The following is a 13,068-nucleotide window of genomic DNA, read 5'->3' on the forward strand; positions in this document are numbered from 1 at the left end:
GAGTTCGTGACCGCAGTGGTGGCTTCAACCAGACACCTCTGTCTGAGCCCTGCACCCTTGCCTGTCTCACTTGTTCTTCCCGAGCTCAGTCACTAAGGTGATGTTAAAGCATAGAGGGAATGATGCAATAGATCTAACAGGTACGTGGTCACTCGTTTTTCCACACTTCAGGCAACTCCAGAGTGCATGAATCCAAGAAAGAACTTCCTGTTTGTTTTGGATTCAGGTTTGTGCACATGCCTTTCTACTTTCCTTTTTGTACAAAAAGGAAAACCCATTGGGTGAAAACACGTGTTCCCACTTTTCCGTGAGCTGTTTGGTTTACAAATGCTCTTGTCTAAAACCCCCCAGACAAAGAACACAAAGTAACTGCAACTGATCTGGCAGCACCCTGGCAGAAGAGAAATTTGCACACTCATCTTTCAAAGGTCTAGAACTGACGCTTTTTAAACATTAAGTCAAACAAACAGTTCCCCAGGGTCAAAACAAGAGTTTCACACCAAACTGAGCAACAGAGAAGAAGACGCCATTTGAGACAGTCATTGGGAACGACACGACTCTAATTAAAGGCTTGGATTTGTAAAAGGATGAGTAAACAGCCTTCAAACACCCTTGTCTACCAAGCCCTTTTCCCAATTTCTTGCAATTTCTGCTTGGTGAGGAATGTCTCCCAGAAAATACAGTAACTGTAAAAACAACAGGGGAAAAAACAAAGCAAAGAGACAAAAAAGAACCACCCACAGCACCAGACCCCGAGAAACCACCACGAACACCCTGGGACATATTTCACCTTGCCAAAGAGAGAGGAGACACTTCCACCCGCCCACAGAGGTCGGTATGGAATTCAACACACGTACTGCTGTAAAGTACTCACCACTTGTATTTCTCCCCACCATCCAAAGGAAATAATATTCCAGAAAACACCTCAGTGCTGATTTAGTAAAGGTAAATATTTCTTCCATACTTTTTTTATTAGTGGCTTTCTGGAGTTTGACATTTTTTTTAAATCGACACATTTACACATTTATTCCCCACAGACCTTGAATGTGGATGTTTGCATGCTAACAGTAGCTTGTGAAAATACTTGAAGTTGTGTTTCTCCCACAAACAGTAACAGACTAATCACTTCTATTGGAGTTGGAAGAGCTCTAACTGAGTAGGAGGAACTGCGGACATGCGTCTGAGTTGGGCTTGGTTGGGCTTTCTGTAAGTCACGCGTGTCAGCGCAGAAGCTCGTGAGGGTATTCCTGAAGCACTCAGAGTATTTGTCCACGTTGCTGTGACAGATGAGGAGCAGAGACAGTGCCAGCTGTGACCAGCAGCTCCGTCCTGCCTGCGGGCACCGAGCACCAGCCCCGTGTCTGTGGGCAGGAGGAGCTCTGGAGAGAAGAAAACGAAACCACAGCACTAACCTTGTCTGCCTGTTTTAAAATTAAATGTCTGGGAGGCTCCTGTGAGTGCAGCTGAATCAACCACATCCACGCCGTACTCACTCTGACTCCTCCTGTACAGGGTGACGCCGACCACCAGCACGGCCACGGCGATGACGGCGGCTCCCAGGCCCGAGTACAGCGCGATGTCACTGCCCGTCTCGATATCTGCGGGGACAAAGAGCAGGTTCCGAGTCAGCAACGCGCAGGAAAACGGGGTGGCTGAGAGCAAAGGGGATCAGACGAGGCCACAGCACGTGGCCGGGAGGTGAAGCCTGAGACGTGACTGTGGCGCAGATCGCAGGACGGGACTGATCTGCGTGGGCTTTAGTGCGAGAAGGAGCAGCCCATCCTCTCCCAGCTCCCAGAGGGGCCGGGCGGATCCCACACACCTTCTTGGATTCCTGCAACCATCGTCAGTCTTTAAAAACACGTTGGAGCCCAAACCTTCCCTGTGATCACGCCCGTGCGTTCAGCTTACAGTCAAGTTCAACGAGACTTCATGCTCTCACAGCACAGGACAAGAATTCATTGCTTTGAAAGAATGAATCCAAATGAAACCTGCAATATTATGTAATTGAATTATCCAGTCCCGCTATTCCAGATCTTGTGGGATTTGGGACCACGTACCATGAAATTAAATTACTTGGCAAGTACACTTAGTGGGTCCTTAGATAGTTCCGTAATGCCAAATTCCAGATTAGAGGAGGAGATAATCACATGTTCACCCCATACATCATCCGTTACCCCACTGCGCGGTGCTGCTCTCGGGTGAGAAGCACTTGGTCCAGAAAGTGCAGCCGTTTCCAAAAATGACAGTGACAGAAAATAAATAGGAAACCCAGAATATCCAATATCAGTAAATAAACTGCCATGGGCAGAAACAGAGTAGGAAGATAAATTCAGGATTTAATAAATAGCCATTTGCTGAAATTACTTAATTAGTTTTGGGAGGAGGTTTCTGTTGTGAATATGTTTTCCTGCAGAAAGTCAGGTAGCTTTATTTTAGTTGAATTTTTGAAAACGAACATGAAACTTCAGACCCTCGAGATGAAAGAACTGAGCACCTGTGGGCAGCACCAGGAAAGCTCTTTTCCTGGCCCCCCAGTTTCTCACCCAAACTCGGGGTCTGACAAGGACCAGCACGAGCAGTGAACACACAGCACGGAACAAACTAAAGAAAACATTTATACTCAGGCAATTAGTGCTTAATGAACTGCATCCTCCCAGCCAGAGCAGGTCGGGGCTCCGGTACAGCACTGCGGTTTTTCTACATTGCCGTTCCAGGATACATGTTTGTGGTAATTGTAGCCTATATTTCACTCCACCTCCTGACACTGTTACACAACATTTATTGAAAGCACATTTGATGGTAATGAAGTTTCTATTAACTATGATTAAGTTTCATAAAGCACCTGAAGATAATTTAAGATGTGCAGGAGCAGAAAATGAAACATTTGGTTTAGTACATTAGGAAATGTAATTGATTAAATTATCTCATTTACAGTAAGTGCTTTCCAGGAGCAACGTGGGGCACACGTTCCCCATCTCCACCAGTTTGCCGGGCGATGGGAAGATGTGTGCGGCTCCGGGGAGAGCTCCTGTGGCACCACAGAGTGGGTCGCAGTTCCCATCACTGACTTTGCATCAGGGGTGATTCGTGGAGTCTTAAACCAAGGTCCTGTCTCACCGAATCGCAATGACCCGTGTTATACGTCTCTAACCCCACCAATATAAGAAATCTTCTAATTCTCCTATGGGTCTTATATGGTAAAATCAATGCCATTAAGGTTTCTTTTTAATAAATCAGAAAGTGATTTGACTGATATTATTTCAAGATTCTCTAATTAAATGGGAACTGCGCAGATAAACAAAAACGTATCAGTTGGCTGAGCGAAGCTGTGACACAAACCAGCTGAGGGCGGCCAGTTCTGGGATGAGCCCAGAAACAAAGACCAGGCAAAACTAAAAAGGCTTAAGCAGCCGAGGTAACCACAGCACGTCTTTGAACTACATACACTTAATTTTGTGTATTGTTAGAAACACTTAAGAACTGGAAATGTAAAGGAGAAATCTTCTCAAAGGAAAAACAGCTTGAAATGAAATCTTTCAGGTAGTCAATTAATTCCAAATGTGCTGCTCTAAACTAAAATCCCGCTGAAATCAATGGAAGGCTGAGAAACAAGGGCAGGATAGCAGCCCAGAGCAGGAGCTGAGTGCTCGGTACCGGGTGAGGCCCACGAACACCTGCCCCGGGTGGGAAATGAGCTGAGCAGGATCAGACAGAGCCACCGGGGGAACCGGATTGCAAACAAGGAACATCAACCCTACTGATAATTTCTATCTTTTCTGATTACGAGTCCTCAAGAGATCAATTTCAAGATGAGCATTAAAGGGCTCCCAGCCAGCCAGAGTGCTACAGAACGGGCACTTGTCTATTTCCAGTCTAAAACTTATGTTCATGAAGATGCTACAAAGATGCTTTCAGTAGGTGTGAAAGCCTTTCATATAACCTTCTGTTTTATTTAGCTCCTAAACAAATAAACCAGAATGGCAGAGGATAAAAATCATCTTTACAAGAGAAAAAAGAATAACTTACTTTGGGATTTTATTTCATGAAGAGGTTTTTTATCTGAGAAAGTTGCACTTAATAAATCCACACGGAGCATATCCACTTCCTATAGCGCTGCTGTCCAGCGCTGTAAATGAAACGTTTTCTCCTTGTTTGCTGACAAGATGAATATTTTATGTTGTCCATATTTTTCCTTTTTTTTTTTTTCCCCCCTAAATCCCTTTCAGGATGTTTCTTTGCAGTAATTTCTCACTTGATTAATTCAAGTATTTGTTAGCTTCAGTGGACGATTTCATGTAGAATATTAAACATCTCGGAAATAAGGACGTTCGATACTTTGAATGGATTATGAGGCGCATTCTGTTATTTTTACTATTTGTGAAAGTTATTGGTTCAACAATACTTAACCCTAAAGATTCTTGGGTTTTGGCTTTGCCGAAAGCTTGGCGCCCGGGTTTGCTTTTCCTTCTTTGGTTGTTTTGACTTTTGGTGGGCAATGGTGTACGTGAACACCGAGTGAGCAGAGCAGGTGACCCTTGCCACGCACACGGGCAGTTCTTGCTGCTGCCCACAGTGACCGCGGGGACCGCGAGCGCCACGGGGCCCCCGCAGCATCCGGCATTGCGGCCGGGGAAAAGGGAAACTAAGTCATTTGTAATCTACGATGCATTAGTAAAAACGTGTTTGTGGTTCATCTGCCTATGGGCTACTCGTTTGTTTCTGTTTTGGGCACTGGGAAAAGAAATCAATAGCCTTTGAGGTTATAAAAAATCACTTTAAAGCAAATAGATAAAAAGAAAGAACTCTACAAAACCCTCTCTTTTATTAAGCAAAGAAAAAGCTTTTGCTTCTGCAAAACAGAGAGAAACCCACCATGGGAAAGTTTACTACCGAGAATGGTGGTGGGGAACCAAAACAAGAGAACCAGCGTGCAAGAGACTAGGAGGTTATCACAGCCATCGGGAGCGAGAGGGACCTTCACGTTCAGACCGAGCAGAGCCTGTTTTATCGCCATCTCATTTACCGACGCCAAATCTGAACATCCGTGCAAAGGATTAGAGGGTTTTCTGCCAGTTCAGAATCAGGCTTATGCTTTCCTGGCATCTTATGTTCTCTCCCTTACTTACATTTAAGTTCTTATTTGTTAACCAAAGAAATGTTTCGTTTCTATTTTTGCCTCACGAAAAGAACGAAGTTAACAAGCTGTGCCTGATAAATAACCTCCAAGAGATTCGTTTTCTGCAGCACAGTCCTGCATTTCCTTCACGGTTCCCCATGGGATGCAGAGCAGAGCAGAAAAGGCACATATTGGAAGATGAACAGGGGGAAAAGATGTAAAAAAATAGGGTAATTGCATCAGTTCCTCTTAGCTGAAAAAGCAATTACTGTCCTAAAAATAATTTGACACAAGTAGCTACATACCACACGACCCGTAAAGGAGTAACAGATGAAAGAAACAGGAGACACTGGATGTTTCGGTCTCTTGGGATGCAGCTGGGACCGGGTTTGAGCCCCATGCACATCCCGTCCCCACGGACGGGAGTCCTGACACACACTGCGGGACGTTTGCTCCCACAAAATACCTGGAGATCAGGCTCTGATCCCAATATTTGGTAAAAAATGGTTGGCGTGTGCAGCAGAGAGAAATCTTCCATTGTATTTGTCTTGGAATTAATTGTAGAGTGTTGTTGTTAGTTCACAGTTTCCCAACTCCCATCTCAGCTTGGAGGAGCAGCCGCGCGTCACCCGGGGAGGTTTCTGCAGGGAAGACCCCCCCTGCCTCCAGACATTCTGCACATTGGGAGAATTCAGTGTGTTAATTGTGAAGTGCACTGCTTGGATGTCAACAGAGGCATCCCTAGCAGGCTTAGATTTTAAACAGCTCTTCATTTCAACTGCAAAACGTGGGGGTTTAGTTCTTACGCCACTTAGCCGTTGTAAAATGGTTTTGATAGTTCAACATCAAAGTTACATTTACAGACTTTGTGTTCCGCAGCTGACACTAAGTTCATTAAACCTGTACAAAATTTACTCATGTTTTTAAAGATGCTTTTTATATCTTCTCACCCATAACGATCCCCTTATTTTAAAGAAGGCAAGTTATTTCCACATACTGTATTAGCAACATTTTAAGTCTGTTAAGAGCATTTTAGGTCCCATTTGTAGCAAAGTGATTCACTTCAGAAACAGAAAGCTTTTGTTATTCCAGACATTTGTTTTCAGACCAACACTGTTCACTTGTGCTTGCACATCGTTGTGCAAAATAGTTACATTTCCTTAAAACGGCATCTTTGAAATGACTCTAAATGTCATGGCAATGAAAAGTTAAATTCTCCTGAAAAGGTGAGGATTCAATCCTGTGCTGGTTCAATTGATTCTAACTTGTTGGGGCATTTTTCTTTTGTTACTGCAGAGCCATCAGTCACATCATTTAGCGGTTCATTAATAATAATATTGTACAGCAGCGGTGGCTGTACAAGCCTCAAGCGAAGGGACAGCACCTGACCGAAAGTACCCAGGTCAGCCCCCAAACGGAGCTGCAAACACGGCACCAACATTTGCACTTCTGTGACATCTGAGAAGGACTTGCGCTGATATTAAAGTGATAAGTCACCACCGGGCAGAGCGCGACAGGGCCATTCTGACACCTGCCTGGAGCTGCTGTCTGGGTGAACTCCAGAGAGGCTACGGACGGAGAAATTAACAGCTGGAGGAGGCACCAACAAAACCCGAGTGACCCCCCGTGACACAGCGCTCAGAGTCTGCACCTGGAACCCCTGTGCCACGAGACCCAAGGAGCCGCAGTGGTTTCCCCCATGGAATTAAGCCATTGCCATCAAGTAAAATGTGTTTTGTGGCTCTCGGTGCTTAATAACCACAGCTCTTCCCCAGGCCAGGGGCTCCTTTCAGGCTACTAAAATAAGCACAATACCGCATTTGTTCCTCTATCTCTAAAGCCAAAGTGTAACACGGAAGATGAGCACAAGGCTGACACGTAACTGGACAATGTGGAAGGAATCGGTACCGCCTTGCAGTGGTGCTTTCTTGGAAACAGTGACCTGAACAGGGCCACGTGTTATTAACTGTGGTGCAAACCACAGGAGGAGCCAACTAGACGGTGAGTCGACTCGGCACCGTCACAGTAAGTGTGCAGACCTCAGCCGCGGCTTCGCGTGCCCCTTTCAGAGCATCCTCTGGCAGTCTTCCGATGGATATGCTAATTGGACACATGAATGGATTCTGGATTTATCAAGCCATCTGCAGGAAGGGCATTCATTTAATGTATAGGAAGGAGAAAGAATAAGAAAGCCAAGTAGTACATTCTGCGAGGTATGTTGTAGCAGGTGATTATAATGACATTTTGCAAAAAAACTTCATTTGGATTTTTAGAATCATCTGCTAATGAAGAGGTAAAGTATGTGCTACACAAATCCAGTGACTCAGAAACCACCATAGATTTCAAACATCACGTATGCAACACTCTGAAAATAATCTATTTTTTCACAGAGATATCTCAGCCAAAAGAGTTGTACTGACATGGGTGCGCGGTGGATTTGCCACATCGCCTGGATTACAATACACATTTTAGGCCATGCCTCCTAAACCCGATTCAGTAGCGACCGTTACTCACCTTGAATGCAAAGCCCCTCGGTGCAGTTCTCGGACTCCTGGCTCAGGCCCTCGCAGAACTTGCCGCCGTTGCGGGGCGGGGGCGCGACGCACTCGCGGACCCGCAGGTGCTCGCACTCGGGGCTGCACACCGACCACTCGCTCCACACCTCCCAGCTGCCGTCCACTGAGCGGGCAAGAAAAACCAGCATGGCATCAACCCGCTGCGCCTGAGAGGTCCTGCCAGTGCTCGTTCCATGTCTCTCCTCAGGTCACAGCGAGTAAAACAAAGCGTAATTCTCAGGAGAAATACATACAGTTTTATCAGATGTGAAAGGTGAAATGCAATATTAAAATGTACCTCCTCAAGCATGCAACGTGGAAGGTTCTAAAACAGCACCAGTATATAACATTCTGCAAATATAGTAAAGTAAAACTGCAGGAGGAGACACACCCTTTGGCTCCTAGCTGAAAGTTTCTAATGTTTCAATACAAGTTCTGCCTTAAAACAGGCTGATGTAGGGAGGCCACCCGTTTTCCTACTGGACAAAGGATGCTGACATTTACAAAAAGAGCAGAGCTGGCCTTGCAGACCTCAGGCTAATGCCGGAGCAAGAGCACGGATCAATATGTTGCTTTTGTGAGCGATTCAGAGCTGTCTCTGAGCCTCTCTCAAACGAGAAGGATTCCACAGTTCCCGTGCTGCTAACATCACCCTTCCCCTACGCTTCCACTAACTTAAACATTGCCTGTTGAACCAGTTGCTGTTTTGTGATTGAGTGCTCAGTTACCTTCAGCGTAAGTCACAGCGACAAACCTGGCAGATCGGGCCACAGGTGCTTGTGACCCTACACAATGCTCCGAGCTGTAGCTGAAACAAGGATGCAAGTATTTCCCGTTTCCTTTTTGACCTCAGTGGGTTTTTCAAAGCACAGTTGTCTGCCTGGCAGCTCAGACTCAAAGAGCTCTGCTGTGAGCGTGGCATTTCAAGTGATTCCAGAGCCTGAGCATATCTCACCGGGACAAAGAGAAGTGCAGGTGATTTTCTGCACTGACATCCCTTCACAAAAGGCACCTCCGTTGAGCGGGGCCGGGTTGGTGCAGGTCCGTGAGCGCTTCTGCCAGCCCCGGCCACACCGTGCGTTGCAGTTCGACCACTCGGTCCATGACGACCAACCCCCGTTAACTGCAAAACACAAAGTGCAACGACCGGTAGGGTCTAAGAGGAAGGTAAAAGTAGGCACCTCCATTCTCATAAAATATGCTTTGCTTAAGTCATAAACAAGACTTACTTAGTTTAAAAAACATATTTGGGAACGCTCTGCCTCCACCAATAATATAATCATGGAGAGCAAGAGATGATGGTGGCAAAGCAAAGGTTCTGCTCTTTTGTCCTTTGCTGAGTAACATCTGGATTCACTAGTTAGTCCTCCCTAGGCATGTGCTCCAGGGTTTTCAATACAAGCAAGGCTTAGTTATGCGGTTTAGCTTATAATTGGATCTTAATATCTGGAGCAAGGACTGTTGTTATTGGCATAACTTGTGAGAATCCATCACAAACAAAAACCTCCTCATTCTGACCACTGTAAAAGCAAGTGATCCCAGCCTTGAGCAACGGATCTGAAATTCATTGTACAGAAAGATTAGCCATTGGATTTAGAACCAGTTGTATGTTAAAAAGATGAAGTACTCCAGCGATAGAAGCGAACACATCTTTTTCCATAATTCGTGGGTTTCCACTGACCGTACACCACGACGGTGGCAGACATGCTCCTCCTCTTGGCGACGATGTTGGCGGCCATGCAGGTGTAGTTCCCCGAGTCCGACAGCCGCGCCTGGCGGATGATGAGGTTGTGGTCGGCCCTGGTGTCGATGTTCTCGTCCAGGTTGGAATCGATGGGCTCCTCGTTCTTCAGCCATTCCACCTGCAGAGGGATGGAGATGGGACAACAGGAAGTAGGAAAAGAAAAGATGGAGCAGGAAGCCTGCAAAATTATATTTTAGTTATTTAATTAATAAATGTCATTGCAATCTTTATTACAAACATTACAATAAAAATGAAGCTAGGATGGGATTCCCAAAAACGTAGATATTAACAAATTCAGAAGAGAGAGCCCCGGGACGGACCGCGATGGGCAGGGCTGGCTCTGCAGCAGTAACCTGACCCAGGAACACCAAACTCCCCCCCAATAACATCTCTTGGAAGGGATTACTTTCCCCTTCGGACTGAGCGAGATCGAGAGCAATCAAGTAATCCATTTACTATTTGGTTTCCCTTCTGCAGTTAACTTTAATACTAATTATCAGAGGGGGTTTCAGCAGAGGAATAAGGAATGCAATTTAAATTATGAAACAGCAGCAGTAGCATAAATCAAGTGACAGAAATTCAATGGTCGCAGTCAGAATTAAACTCACTTTATGTGCAGTGTAATGACAAACACAGTAACGTTCAAAGAAATGACAAACGTGTCTAGTAACCAGAGTTCATTATTTCACAAGTATATATATATAAAATTCAGCATTTGTCAGGTCAGGGGCTTTTGGGGGGCAGCGAGGGGGATCCCGGAGGTTCGAGGCCCTTGGGCCACTGGGCTGGCTTTGCTGGAGTCCCCTTTTCCAGCTGGCCGTGTGCTCTGCAAGGCTTGCTGAACGAAAAACCTTTACGCTAATGAAAAGCGTTTAAAAGAGTGATGGGAGAACGTTAAGCAGACAGAACATAGACATGAGAGCGTTGAGAGACGGGCGATCAGAAGATTTGTAAGCAAGGGCACGTGTTGCCTTTTGCTGCTTGTCTGGAGGCTCAGCTCCAGCTCCAGCTCCAGCCTCCCCCTCCCTTCTAAAACCAGACTTAGGCAGGCTCACTCACTGCCTGTGCCTCAGCAGATGAATGCTTTCAAAGCTGGAGAGCTAAGGGATGAATTTATAGGATAAACTCATAAATTTAAAGGAGTCATGATGACAAAAGGTTGTTGCTACTGGGTGCAACCTTTGGAGAAATTCAGCGCACACACAGAACAACCAAGAAAAATCAATGTAACAGAGAACCCCACACTGTGTGCCTGTGGAATGAGGCACGGTGTCTGCAGTGCCTCCACTAGCATTTAATGTCCCTTCCTTTTTCATCACTGGAGGTCATACCGTGCCTTCTAACACAATGAAATACATTTCTGTTGAAGAGCTAGTCTGTATGAAGATCTTAAATATTTCTATCTTGAACTAGGCTTAAAAACTGCTATAATATGCTCTAAGTTTATATAAAGATATCTGATTTTTTTCCCTGAAATTAAATCTGCTCAGAATTAGAATACCCCCATCAATTTCTAACAAAGGCTAATCACATAATAATCTACAAAAGAAATGCAGGGGCAGATATGGATTAACTCAGCCACTACATATTGGGTGGCAGCAGATAAATTAGCATAATCATAAATTTGTTCCAATTACAGAAAGCAATTATCAAAGACCAGCTTACAGTGTTATCAAGTAAAAGCAGTTAAACACACCATCACCGAGGTGGATTACAACAGGAGCCGGCGAACTCTTTCTCCTCAAATACGAAGCACTGAATACAGCTCCAGCATCCCTCCCGGAGCGGGGCTGAGAGGGTCAGTTTGGGCACAGCCACAGGCCAACAGCAGCGTCACAGGTGACAGTGACAGTATTTCTCAGATATGTGGCCACACCTGACGACGTTCATTTAAAACCAATGACTTGAGATGAAGTGCTTTGTAACCCCACGTTTTTGTCAGTGGTTCATCTATTTCTCAAGCATGTTCAAGAATATTCCTCCCCTCCCACCAATCAGCTCAGGCTGCTGGCTAGAAGAGTTCTTACTACCTTATCATTGATTTAGGTCTCATCTTCCCCAGTTTTTAAAAGCCTTATTAAAAGTGGCTTTTTCAGTGGCCAGTCCTGTTCAGTGCAAGAGAGGCAGATGCATTCCTTCCAGTTCCCTTCAGATCTAGCGTGGAACTCCTGTTTCTAAAAATTCAAGTGTGTCTCAGCTGGAGGAACGTTCCTCGATGTCACAGGAGGAACAGACGTGCCACGGACAGTGATGCAGCGAGACGGCAGCGCGTCTCTGTACAGCCTTATTCACTTTCTACACTAAGACTCAAATAAGTAGGAGAAACCTCCATCAGCATAAATCATTGTAGGAGATTAATAAGAAACAAAATCCAGTTTGCTGGATGCAAACCATTCGTATCTACCTTTGTGATCACACAGTTATTTTATCAACACAATCAAAGCCCATTAATCTTCCTTGCTCGGAGCCTGTCGCTACCAACACGCAGAAGCAGGTCAGCCGTACCTGCTGATTTTTTTTAAATTAATCCACGGAGGGAATACTGTTACCGAATCGTTTAATCACGGCGCTGTCATAGTCTTCTGGTAAGCATATTTTTCCTTCATTAGATTGAATATATAATCTCATTACATAAATCTAACCCCGACTAACTCATAAATCAGCCTGGGCTTGTGTTGGCTGCGCGTGGAAAGAAGCACAGGAACCTTCTCTTTGAAGAGCCGCGCTCAGTTATTGCAAGAGGGATCACCTGAGAACTCAAGCGCCGCATTCTGCTAATGCACGTTTTGTTTGGTGTCTCACTGGCTGTGACACGAGCTGGTGCGTGTGCTCCGTGAACCTGCACGGCCCGGAACCCAGCGCCATCCTCTGCCCCCGGAGCCTGGAGTCCGAGCCCAGTCCAGTCCGGCTGGATGGAGCGGTTCTGTTTGCTTTAAAATCAACCAAAAGAGACATTCCTGCAAAAGCCAGAGGAGGGGAAAGGGGCTAACATGAGTCAAAGTGAAATTAAAGTACCCATTTGAATAAGCACAATGGGAAAAGTGACAGCCTGTGGGTATGGCTCCATTTGTAATACTAAAGGTGGGCAAGGAGTTGACTCAGACGTGCTATTTTAAAACATTTTTATAAAACGCATTGCTAAATACGACATTGCTAACGGTACGTTGTCTTATTGTTAAAGAGATAATCAGATCCCCAAATAGGCTTATCTTTATTCCTCTTTTTGGAAGAATAAGTAGCCACCATTAATTGCAATATTCCATGCAAAAATTATGAATTAATCAGCACTAATAAACTCACAGGTTATTATGTGGGCTTATATGGTAGTTTTCCAGGGGGGCAATGCACACAAATGACATCGTTTCAATTATTTGATGGAAAGCAGAAACACATCATCTAGTTGGAACTCAGATCCTAGGTCCGTGACTGTAGAGCTCAGCCATAAGGATGAGACTCACCAGAGCTTTGCTTTTCCAGGCAGCTCAGGATGCAGGACACACAGCAACCGCAGCCCCTGTTCACACCGATCAGGAGCGTTAGAAATAAAGAGCTCGAGGTCCCGGAGCTGCTCGTGGCCACACCGGTGCCGGCTGATTTGCTTTTCAATGCACATACACTTGGAAAGTAATTAAAAGTGCAGTTGACACCAG

General features: G+C 45.3%; 1 protein-coding gene across 4 annotated transcripts in view; it reads right to left on the bottom strand.

Annotated features, from left to right (window-relative positions):
• Positions 1–13,068, bottom strand: part of UNC5D (unc-5 netrin receptor D) — a 120,960-nt gene that overhangs the window by 18,190 nt on the left and 89,702 nt on the right. For 3 of the 4 annotated variants that reach the window (XM_065040881.1, XM_065040882.1, XM_065040880.1), the window contains 4 exons: positions 9,356–9,536; positions 8,630–8,797; positions 7,634–7,798; positions 1,494–1,598 (listed from right to left, as the gene is read on the bottom strand). In XM_065040881.1, the coding sequence (XP_064896953.1) occupies positions 1,494–1,598; positions 7,634–7,798; positions 8,630–8,797; positions 9,356–9,536 (619 nt within the window). Of the gene's footprint in view, positions 1–1,412; positions 1,599–7,633; positions 7,799–8,629; positions 8,798–9,355; positions 9,537–13,068 lie in introns of all 4 variants that reach the window. The other variant, XM_065040883.1, reaches the window with a different exon arrangement.

The sequence above is a fragment of the Columba livia genome, chromosome 25 (genome assembly GCF_036013475.1).
Source record: "Columba livia isolate bColLiv1 breed racing homer chromosome 25, bColLiv1.pat.W.v2, whole genome shotgun sequence".
NCBI lineage: Eukaryota > Metazoa > Chordata > Aves > Columbiformes > Columbidae > Columba > Columba livia.